This window comes from Psittacula echo, assembly GCF_963264785.1.
Source record: "Psittacula echo genome assembly, chromosome: 31".
Lineage (NCBI taxonomy): Eukaryota > Metazoa > Chordata > Aves > Psittaciformes > Psittacidae > Psittacula > Psittacula echo.
The window spans coordinates 329,570-340,752 of record NC_137766.1 but is presented as its reverse complement, the minus strand read 5'-3'; the positions used below and the strand labels follow the sequence as shown (position 1 = coordinate 340,752).

Below are 11,183 nucleotides of genomic sequence, written 5' to 3'. Positions count from 1 at the left end.
GTTTCAGCATATTTTAGGTTATTTTAGTGTCCTTTGGGGTGTTTTCAAGGTGTTTCAGGGTGCTTTGGGGTATTTTAGGACTGGTTTTGGTGTGTTTTGTGCTAACACCCCCTAAAATGCCCCCAAATGGACTGGAATGGAGTGGAAGGGACTGGGTAGGCCACTGCAGATACTGGGAGGGAGTGGAATGACCCCCACTATGAGCCCTGTGATGCCAAATAACCCCCCCTATGGCCCATAGAGACCCCCTTGGACCCCCAATAACCCCATTTCTATATGGGTTACCCCCCCATTGATGCCACCCCCCCAAAAGGCTTAAGGGGATCCCCCCATGAGACTGGGACTCCCCAAAGAAGCACCATTGAAAAGGGGGGGTGTCATTTATTGCTCCCCAAATAGGTCTTCATTGTAGACAATCTGCGTGCGCTTGTCCCTGTGGGAGCCCTTTGCACTGTTCTTCACCGCTGTGGGGGGGTATGGACAAGAAATGGGGGTCAGGGGAAAACGGGGGACCCCACTGTCACCCCATAGGGGGGTTATGGGGTCCCTGTGACCCATAGGTCACCTCCAGCGCCCTCCAATACTCACCCAAGGACCCCCACAGTGACTTCCCAGTGGCGGCATCCAGCAGTGGCTGCTTCCGGGCGATGCTGACTTTGAGCTGCACATCCTGGACCACGGCCCCATTCAACTGGAGGGGGTAAGGGGGGGGGGTCAGCACCCCAAACCCCCCCCTACAGAGCCCCACGACACCCCCAGGGGCCCCAAATCCCCCCACAGACACACCTCGGCAATGGCCTGATCCGCTGACTCCATCTTCTCATAGGTGACAAAGGCACAGCTGGGGAGGGGGAGGGCGGGGTTACATCAGGACACGCCCCCTTTGACCACACTCATCCAATCAGCTCTGCCACTTAGCCCCTCCCACTCCCTTTAGCTCCACCCCTTAAAGGGAGACAACTCTTATAGCCAACAGGGTTGAAGCTTGGCCCCGCCCCATTCCTTTAGCCACACCCCTTAAAGGGAAACACCTCACTTATAGCCAATGGGGTTGAGGTTTGGCCCCGCCCCTTCCCCTTAGCCCCACCCCTTAAAGGAGACCACTCACTCATAGCTAATGGGGTTGAAGCTTGACCCCGTTGAAGGGAGCCAACTCAGTTATAGCCAACAGGGTTGAATCTTGGCCCCGCCCCTTTCCTTTAGCCCCGCCCCTTTTATCAATGGGACCCCCATGCCCATTCATCACAAACCACGCCCCCCCCGGCCCCGCCCACTTCCTGGGGGTGTCCATGGCCAGGTCGATGATGGCTCCGAAGGGGCCGAAGGCTCCGCGCAGCAGCTCCGGGCTCAGCTCCACCCCGTGCACGTACAAAGTGTTCCCCTTCCGGGGGGGCCGGCGCTCAGGGAACGAGTCCGACCCTGGAGGGGGGGGGGCAAAATGGGGTGAGGGACCCCCCAAAAACACCCCCCCTTTGGGACCCCATTTTGGCTTGTTCCCCCCCATACTTCGGAATGGTCCATCCCGATCCCGGCTCCGCTCCTCCGGCTCCGGGTCCTGTTCCCAATCCAGGCGCCGCTCCCCCCGCTCGGGGGGGTCCCCCCTTGAGCTCGAACCCCCCTCAGAGTCCCGCAGCCTCTCGCTGGCGCTCACAAAGCTGGGGGGGGGAGCCCCAATTAAATGGGGGGGTCCAAAATCAATGGGGGGGGGGGATGACCCCAACTTATTGGGGGGGCACCATTTACCTCTCATAGAGCGACTTCCTCTGCGGTCGACGCGACTGAAGGGGGAGGACATGGTGATGGGGGGGACCCCCAAGATATGGGGGACCCCCCCCCAGCACCCAAAGGAACCCCCCCACCCCAGGTACCTCTTGGGTGTCGTCATCAGCTGAGATGCTGCGTTGGAAAGGCTGGAAGGTCGGGATCGGGCCCTTCTCGGGGTCCTATGGGGTAGCCAAGAGCGGGTAATAGGGTCCCAATGGGGTTTGGGGGGGTCAAAGGGGGTTTTTTTTTGGGGGGGGGGGTCCCACCTTGAGTTTGCCCTCGAGGGTCCGGGACCGTTTGAACCCCGAGTTCTTGGTCTCGGCCTTGATGGCGCTGATGGCCCCCGACTTCACCAACAGCTTCGCCTGCTCCGTGGCCATGGCCGTGTCCAGGGGGGGCTGATCCGATAGGGCTATGGCGGGGGGGGGAACGGGACACAGACCCCTATGGGGACCCCCAAGTGTGGGGTACCCCAAACCCCCTCCCCCCCCACATTGAACCCCAAAATCCCCCTTGGGAGCTCCCAAAATCCACCCAGGGGCACCCATAGGGGCCCCCAAATAAACAGGTTTTGGGGGGGGTAAAGCAGCCCCTTTAGCTCCATCATGGCCCTTTAGTTCCCCATAGGACCCCAAAACCCCAAAATGCACTGAAATGAGCCCAAAAGACCGCAAATTTCCCCTCAAATAGGCTCCCCAACCCCTCACATCGCTTGATCCCCCCCTGCCCGCTGGGTCCAGCCGCATTCTGCTGCTTCTTCAGTGCCAACAGTGCCTTCTTCTGTGGGGGGGGGAAATGGGGGGGTCAGGGGCACCCCAGCACCCAGAGAGACCCCAGAGAGACCCCACAAACCTCATAGGGACCCCATAGAGACACATAGGGATGCTTAGAGACCCCCGAGAGACCTATAGGGATGCATAGAGACCCCCCAAACCCCATAGAGACCCCATACAGATCCCCCAAACCCCATAGAGTCCCCATAGAGACCCACAGGGATGCACAGAGACCCCCCAAACCCCATAGACTTCTCCAGTCCCCCCATAGCCCACCCAGCCCTCCATAGAGCCCCCATAACCCCTAATAAGACCCCACAGCCCCCCCCACAGACCCCCCCGTAACCCCTAATAAGACCCCATAGCCCCCCCATAACCCCTAATAAGACCCCACAGACCCCCCATAGACCCCCCCATAACCCCTAATAAGACCCCATAGCCCCCCCATAACCCCTAATAAGACCCCACAGACCCCCCATAACCCCTAATAAGACCCCATGGCCCCCCCCATAACCCCTAATAAGACCCCATAGCCCCCCCCATAACCCCTAATAAGACCCCATAGACCCCCCATAACCCCTAATAAGGCCCAAAGGCCCCCATAGACCCCCCATAACGCCTAATAAGACCCCATAGCCCCCCCATAGCCCTCCATAGACCCCCATAACCCCCCCCACACCTTCTTCCTCAGCTTCGCGAACCGCTTCTGCAGCGCCTCCTCCTCCTCCGTGAGCCCCGGGGGCAGCGCCAGCATCGCGGAGGGAACCGGGGGGTACCGGTAGGACCCGGGGGTACCGGTAGAACGGGGGGTACCGACAGGACCAGGCCGCAGCACGGATGGCGCCAGCGCCTTCCCACAGTACACCGCGCTACCTCCCTTTCATTTGCATAATCTACCCAGCGACGGCCGCCGATTGGTTGGGTGAGGAGCGGGCCGCACGCTGATTGGTGGAGAGAAAATGAAAGCGCGGGGACAGCTCCGGAGCTTCCGCCCGGTTGCCAGGACGCCTCGGGTACTTCCGGTCCGGCCTCCCGGTACTTCCGCCCGGCTGTGAGGGCAGGGAGAGAGTGGTTCCGGGGCATGGTGTGAGCGTGTGGGGCAGGTCGGTGCCACGAGGGCATAAAAGAACCCTTAAAACACCGCAAAACCACCCCAAAATATACAGAAATACCCCTAAAATACCACAAAACCAGAAAATAGCCCCAAAATATACTGAAATACCCTCAAAATACCACAAACCCCAGGAATACTCCCAAAATACCCCTAAAATACTACAAAACACACTGAAATATCGCTAAAATACCACAAACCCCGAGAATACCCCCAAAATACCCCAAAACCACCCCAAAATATACTGAAATACCCTTAAAATACCACAAACCCCGAGAATACCCCCAAAATACCCCAAAACCACCACAAAATACACTGGAATATCCCTAAAATACCACAAAACCTGAAAATACCCCCAAAAAACCACTGAAATACCCCTAAAATACTCCAAAACATACTAAGATACCCCAAAACCATCCCAAAACACACCCCAATACCCCTAAAATACCCCCCCAACCCCCCTAGCAGGGTGTTCAGGTGCTTTTCGGGGCCGTTTTGGGTCAAACTGGGCTGAGTCGTGCTATTTTGGGGGCAATTCAAGGTGGTTTTGGGCGATTCCATGGAATCCCAGCTTGGTTTAGGATGAAAAGGACCTTAAAGCTCCTCCAGCTCCATCCAATGCCACGGCGACCGCTCCCACTGGAGCATCCCAACCTTCCCCATTCAACCCATGCGAGCAGAGGGAGGAATCTGCCATTACCCCGTCTCCATCTCCCACTTTAAAGCCATTCCCTTTATCCCATCCCTTGGATCCAGGTTTTCCCTTCTCTTTTCCAAGGACACCCAAAGGCAGAAGCCATTTATTAGGAGGGAGGTGCCAACGGTGGCTCCTAACGGTTGGATTTGGCCACGCGCTCCAGCTCATCCTTCTTCTTGATGGCATAAGAGTTGGAAGAGCCCTGGAATGAGGAGTTCAAGGTTGGATACAGCGGGATCCATGTGTCCCCATTCCCAATGGGAATGGCACAAAGGTGATCCCTGCATCCCGTCCTCCTCCTCCTCCTCACCTTGGCTGCATTGATGAGCTCATCCGCCAAGCACTCCGCAATGGTCTTGATGTTGCGGAAAGCGGCTTCCCGGGCTCCGGTGCACAGGAGCCAAATGGCCTAAAGGAAAAGGTGGGAATTAGGGATGGAAAAGGGGATGTTGGGATGCGGGGGGGGGGGAGCCAAATGGCCTAAAGGAAAAGATGGGAATTAGGGATGGAAAACGGGATGCTGGGGGGCTGAGCCAAATGGCCTAAAGGAAAAGATGAGAATTAGGGATGAAAAAGGGGATGTTGGGATGCAGGGAGGTGGGGGAGCCAAATGGCCTAAAGGAAAAGGTGGGAATTACGGATGCAAAAGGGGATGTTGGGATGCAGGGGAGCCAAATGGCCTAAAGATGGGAATTAGGGATGGAAAAGGGGATGTTGGGATGCGGGGGGTGAGGGAACCAAATGGCCAGAAAGATGGGAATTAGGGATGGAAAAAGGGATGTTATGGGAGCCAAATGACCTAAAGATGGGAATTAGGGATGGAAAAGGGGATGTTGGGATGCGGGGGGTGAGGGAACCAAATGGCCAAAAAGATGGGAATTAGGGATGGAAAACGGGATACGGGGGGGGCAGCAATAGGAGGCACCTGATTGACACGACGAAGGGGGGACACATCCACGGCCTGGCGCCGCACAGTGCCGGCACGGCCGATCCGGGTCGAGTCTTCCCGAGGGCCGGAATTGATGATGGCGTTGACCAGGACCTGCAGAGGGTTCTGCAATGGGATAAAGAGGGGGATCAGCACAAGAAGGAATAGGGGATACAGGGAGAGGTAAGGAAAGGGGCCATTGGGTGCTCCCAAGGGCTAAACAGGTCGCCCAAAAGCCACTTGGGGTGCCCCATAGAGCCCTCTGCCCACCTCTCCGGTGAGCAGGTGGATGATCTCGAAGGCGTGCTTCACGATGCGCACAGTCATGAGCTTCTTCCCGTTATTCCGGCCGTGCATCATCATGGAATTGGTGAGCCTCTCCACAATGGGACACTGGGCTTTACGGAAGCGCTTGGCCGCGTAGCGCCCGGCGCTGTGGGGTAGGTACTTGGCATACTTCTCCTTGACAGCAATGTAATCCTATAGGGGAAAAAGGTGGGGGGATTGAATCCCAAAGGGATTGCCAGCATTGGGAATGCCACGGGAAGAGTTGTACACACACACCCCCCACCCAGGTACCTGCAAGGAGATGTCATTGATCTGGACATCATCCGTGCTCCACTTCCCAAAGAGTTTGATGTCCGGGGTCTCGGTCACGGCTGGAGCTGTTTCCCAATCGGACATGCTGGGAATATGCATGGAAAAGGGGAGGGGAGGTGAGGGGATGCAGCCCCAGATCCCAAAGTTAGGGGGGTCAGGAGCAAATCCCATCCATGAGGGAAAAGGAAGCGCCAATGAGGGGCACTGAGGTGCAATCCAATAGGATAGGGATAAGCCCCTCAATTCCCAGCTTACAGCCCCATAGACACCCCATAGCCCCCCCCCAGCCCCATGGACACCCCATAGCCCCTCCTCAGCCCTATAGACACCCCATAGCCCCTCCTCAGCCCCATGGACACCCCATAGCCCCCCCTCAGCCACCCCATAGCCCCTCCTCAGCCCCATGGACACCACATAACCCCCTCCTCAGGCCCACAGACACCCCATAGCCCCCCCACAAACACCTCATAGCGCCTCCTCAGCCCCACAGACACCCCACAGCCCCTCCTCAGCCGCATAGACACCCCATAGCCCCCCCTCAGCCCCACGGACACCCCATAGCCCCTCCTCAGCCCCATGGACACCCCATAGCCCCCTCCTCAGCCCCACAGACTCCCCATAGCCCCCCCACAGACACCCCATAGCGCCTCCTCAGCCCCACAGACACCCCACAGCCCCTCCTCAGCCCCATAGACACCCCATAGCCCCCCCTCAGCCCCACGGACACCCCATAGCCCCTCCTCAGCCCCACAGCCACCGCATAGCCCCCTCCTCAGCCCCACAGACTCCCCATAGCCCCTCCTCAGCCCCATAGAAGCCTCATTTCCTCTCCTCAGCCCCATAGCCACCCATTTCCCCTCCTCAGCCCCACAGACACCCCACAAAGCCCCATAGAAGCCCCATTCCCCCTCACATGGCGGCACCGGCGGCGGCTCGGGCCTACTGAAAGGCCCGAGACGGGGTTTCCCGGCCTCTTATCCAAGGGCTCACTTCCGGTCGCGCATGCGCAACACCCTAAGCGCGGCCCCGTCTCAGGGCTTTGAGCATGGGCAGAGGGAGGTGGTGAAGCCGCAGCCGCCATGTTTGTTTAGGGTAAGTGGCCAAATGGGGCCTGTGGGGCAGAGGAAGAGGCCATTGGGGGCTGAGGGGCACAAATGGGGGCACAAAGGGGGGACGGTGGCGTTCGGGGCGGGTGGGGAACGAGGGAGACCCCAAACCCTGCTCCGGAGCCTCTGCGGCCCATGATTGGCGAAGCCGCCCCGCGACCACCAATAAGATCTCGAGTCGCGGTTGACGTCAGCGGGTGCCAGGCAGATCGGTGGGAGGTGAGAAGTCAAACGGAGGCGTGGGGGGGGACCATGGGGGGACATAGGGGACCCCCCCCCGGCCATCCCATAGCGCAGAGCAGGGCCCGTGCCCCCCCTGCCCCACATCCCGGTGCCGACCCCCATTGTCACCACCACCACAAGGCCATGGAGCATCTTTATTGCCACCAGCACCGTGCCTGTGTGTCCCCCCCCGGGGGTGAATGGTACCGCCGGGAGGGGACCATCCGGATGTCACCATTGAGGGTTGGGGGGGGGGTGTCCTCAGATGCTGCCTGCAATGGGGACACACACACACATGGGGCGGCAGCAGAACGGGGGGGTCTATGGAGACATGGGGGGGGACGTGGCCTTACCTGTGGGGCGGGTGTCACCCTCGAGAGGGGTGTAACCTGCAATGGGGGTGAATGGGGGGGGGGGAGTGAGGAGGGTCCGTGTCACCCCCAAGGCACTATCCCTGTCCCCATGGTCTCACCCGGTGCCCGTGCCCGGTAGCAATGGAGCCCAATGGCAAAGACCCCGATCCCCAACACCATCACCACGGTGGACGCTACCACCTTCACCAGCAGCGCAGGGGACAACCCATGACCTGGAGATGGGGGGGGACACAACACCGTGAGCTGATGTCACCCCCCCCATTGGGGTGACAAGGAAAAGGGGGCCACCCCCTTCTCACCCCAATCCACCAAGAGGGGCTGGTCCAGGGTCTGGTGCTGCACAGAGCAGGTGAAGGTGTCCCCATGCGCCGGGGCCACCCTGAGGGTGAGCTGGGTTTGGTAGGTGAGGTCCCCATTGGGGACAACGGGGGGGGGTTCGTCACCGGGGGTCACGAGGTCCCCGTTGTGCAGCCAAAGGACGGTGATGTCCGGGGGGAAGAAGCCCCACACGTGGCACGTGAGGAGCACCGGGACCGAGGGGTCGTTGGAGGACGAGGAGGTGATGCGGACCTGGGGGGGGGCTGTGGGGAAGGGAGGACATTGACCAGCCCCATTGACTTGCCCCATTGACTGGCCTCATTGACCATCCTCACTGATCATCCCCATTGATCATCCCCATTGACCGGTCTCATTGACCATCCCCATTGACCATCCCCATTGATCATCCCCATTGACCGGCCCCATTGACCGTCCCCATTGACCGTCCCCATTGACCGTCCCCATTGACCATCCCCATTGACTATCCCCATTGACCATCCCCATTGATCATCCCCATTGACTATCCACATTGACTGGCCCCATTGACCATCCCCATTGACCGGCCCCATTGATCATCCCCATTGACTATCCACATTGACTATCCCCATTGACCATCCCCATTGATCATCCCCATTGACCATCCCCATTGACTGTACCCATTGACCATCCCCATTGACTGTACCCATTGACCATCCCCATTGACCGGCCCCATTGATCATCCCCATTGACTATCCACATTGACTGGCCCCATTGACCAGCCCCATTGACCATCCCCACTGACCATCCCCATTCAATGTCCCCATTGACCAGCGCCATTGACATCCCCACTGACCCTCCCCACTGACCCTCCCCATTGACCCTCCACATTGACCATCCCCACTGACCATTCCCATTCAATGTCCCCATTGACCAGCGCCACTGACATCCCCACTGACCCTCCCCACTGACCCTCCCCACTGACCCTCCCCACTGACCATCCCCACTGACCATTCCCATTGACCATCCCCACTGACCGTCCCCATTGACCATCCCTGTTGACCATCCCTGTTGACCACGCCCATTGACATCGCCATTGACATCCCCATTGACCATCCCCATTGACTGTCCCCATTGACCACCCCTGTCCCCCCACACCCACCGCTGCCCAGGCCGCTGATGCTGTGGGGCTGCAGGCGGGCACAGGCGTGCTCCCTCTGCTGCATCCTCTGTATCCAGGCCAGGTCCTGGCTCAGCGACTGGGCGACGACCTCAGCGATGCCTGCGAGCATCCCCACGGTGCAGGGCACGGTGTGGCCAGAGGCACCGGGATCAGAACACACCAGGGGGACCCCGTTGAAGCCCAGCGTGAAGCTGGGGACGGAGCCGTTGGGACCCAGAGTGCAGGAACCCCAGAGCTGCACCACGAAGGCGGCTGCGGAGGGGACACGGGGGCAGCTCCAGGGGGTGAGCTCTGCCTGCAGCTCCCCCACCTCCATGCGTGCATCCCAATGCACCTCCATCCATGCATCCCAATGCACCTCCCTGCATCCCAATGCACCTCCCTGCATCCCAATGCACCTCCATCCATTCATCCCAACGCGCCTCCCTGCATCCCAACGCACCTCCCTGCATCCCAATGCACCTCCCTGCATCCCAATGCACCTCCATCATCCCAATGCACCTCCATCCATGCATCCCAATGCACCTCCCTGCATCCCAATGCACCTCCCTGCATCCCAATGCACCTCCATCCATTCATCCCAACGCACCTCCCTGCATCCCAACGCACCTCCCTGCATCCCAACGCACCTCCCTGCATCCCAATGCACCTCCATCATCCCAATGCACCTCCATCATCCCAATGCACCTCCATCCATGCATCCCAATGCACCTCCCTGCATCCCAATGCACCTCCCTGCATCCCAATGCACCTCCATCATCCCAATGCACCTCCCTGCATCCCAATGCACCTCCATCATCCCAATGCACCTCCATCATCCCAATGCACCTCCATCCATGCATCCCAATGCACCTCCCTGCATCCCAATGCACCTCCATCCATGCATCCCAATGCACCTCCCTGCATCCCAATGCACCTCCATCCATGCATCCCAATGCACCTCCATCATCCCAATGCACCTCCCTGCATCCCAAGGCACCTCCATCCATGCATCCCAATGCACCTTCCTGCATCCCAATGCACCTCCATCCATGCATCCCAATGCACCTCCCTGCATCCCAATGCACCTCCATCCATGCATCCCAATGCACCTCCCTGCATCCCAAGGCACCTCCATCCATGCATCCCAATGCACCTTCCTGCATCCCAATGCACCTCCATCCATGCATCCCAATGCACCTCCCTGCATCCCAATGCACCTCCCTGCATCCCAATGCACCTCCCTGCATCCCAATGCACCTCCATGCATCCCAATGTACCTCCATCCATGCATCCCAATGCACCTCCCTGCATCCCAATGCACCTCCATGCATCCCAATGTACCTCCATCCATGCATCCCAATGCACCTCCCTGCATCCCCGTCCCTCCATCCATGCATCCCAATGCATCTCCATCCATCCCTATCCCTCCATCCATCCCCATTCCCATCTCCCCATCAATCCCAACCCCTCCAGCCCCCTGAAATCATCACTTGGGGACCCCCAGGGCTGAACCCCCCAACCCATCCCCGATGTCCCATAGGGCTGAGCCCCCCCAAACCATCCCCAACGTCCCATAGGGCCAAGCCCCCCAAAACCGCCTCCAATGTCCCATAGGGCCGAGCCCCCCCAAACCATCCACAACGTCCCATAGGGCCGAGCCCGCCCCAAACCTCCCCCAATGTCCCATAGGGCTGAGCCCCCCCAAACCATCCCGAACATCCCATAGGGCCGAGCCCCCCCCCACCATCCCCAATGTCCCATAGTCCTGACCCCCCTCGCCGATCACCCCCAAATCCTCCTCTTCCGGCCCCCACCTGCCCCCTGGCCCCCCAGCACGAGCCCCAGCACCAGCAGCAGCATCTCTGGGTCCTGCCGGGTGCCTTCAGCCCCCTCTCGGGCCCTGCCCCACATCCGTGGGTCACTGGGCAAGGGGAGTGACCCATCTTTGGAGCAGCCAATGAGCGCCCGCGTTGGATGCGCGTCATCAGTTGCCAGGGCAGAAGATGCTGGCGGCAGCCACGGTAGAGACATCGCGTTACGCGCGGTGTCCCCAGCACCGGGGGGGGGGCACCGGTCCTTTGGACCCTGCTTTGACCCCCCCCAAAGCCGGGGTCTCTACTGGGGGTGATGGAGATCGGGGGGACAAGGA

General features: G+C 59.7%; 3 protein-coding genes across 3 annotated transcripts; all 3 read right to left on the bottom strand.

The window, feature by feature from the left end:
- Window positions 1–359: 359 nt before the first annotated feature.
- Window positions 360–4,469, bottom strand: NELFE (negative elongation factor complex member E). The gene is made up of 11 exons (XM_080636366.1): window positions 4,349–4,469; window positions 3,217–3,586; window positions 2,472–2,544; window positions 2,031–2,176; window positions 1,869–1,943; window positions 1,744–1,778; window positions 1,507–1,655; window positions 1,275–1,419; window positions 787–841; window positions 589–691; window positions 360–464 (listed from the first exon to the last, which is right to left on the bottom strand). Exons 2-11 carry the CDS (start codon window positions 3,289–3,291, stop codon window positions 382–384), a joined length of 939 nt encoding a protein of 312 aa, XP_080492492.1. The 5' UTR covers window positions 3,292–3,586; window positions 4,349–4,469; the 3' UTR covers window positions 360–381.
- Window positions 4,413–6,835, bottom strand: RPS5 (ribosomal protein S5). Its single transcript, XM_080636374.1, has 6 exons — window positions 6,787–6,835; window positions 5,853–5,958; window positions 5,544–5,753; window positions 5,271–5,399; window positions 4,656–4,754; window positions 4,413–4,547 (listed from the first exon to the last, which is right to left on the bottom strand). Exons 2-6 carry the CDS (start codon window positions 5,955–5,957, stop codon window positions 4,479–4,481), a joined length of 612 nt encoding a protein of 203 aa, XP_080492500.1. The 5' UTR covers window position 5,958; window positions 6,787–6,835; the 3' UTR covers window positions 4,413–4,478.
- Window positions 6,836–7,635: 800 nt separating this feature from the next.
- LOC308231155 (class II histocompatibility antigen, M beta 1 chain) lies at window positions 7,636–9,495 on the bottom strand (the record flags this gene model as incomplete). The annotated part of the gene is made up of 3 exons (XM_080636294.1): window positions 9,032–9,495; window positions 7,875–8,156; window positions 7,636–7,787 (listed from the first exon to the last, which is right to left on the bottom strand). Exons 1-3 carry the CDS (start codon window positions 9,462–9,464, stop codon window positions 7,636–7,638), a joined length of 867 nt encoding a protein of 288 aa, XP_080492420.1. The 5' UTR covers window positions 9,465–9,495.
- Between the last annotated feature and the right edge of the window lie 1,688 nt (window positions 9,496–11,183).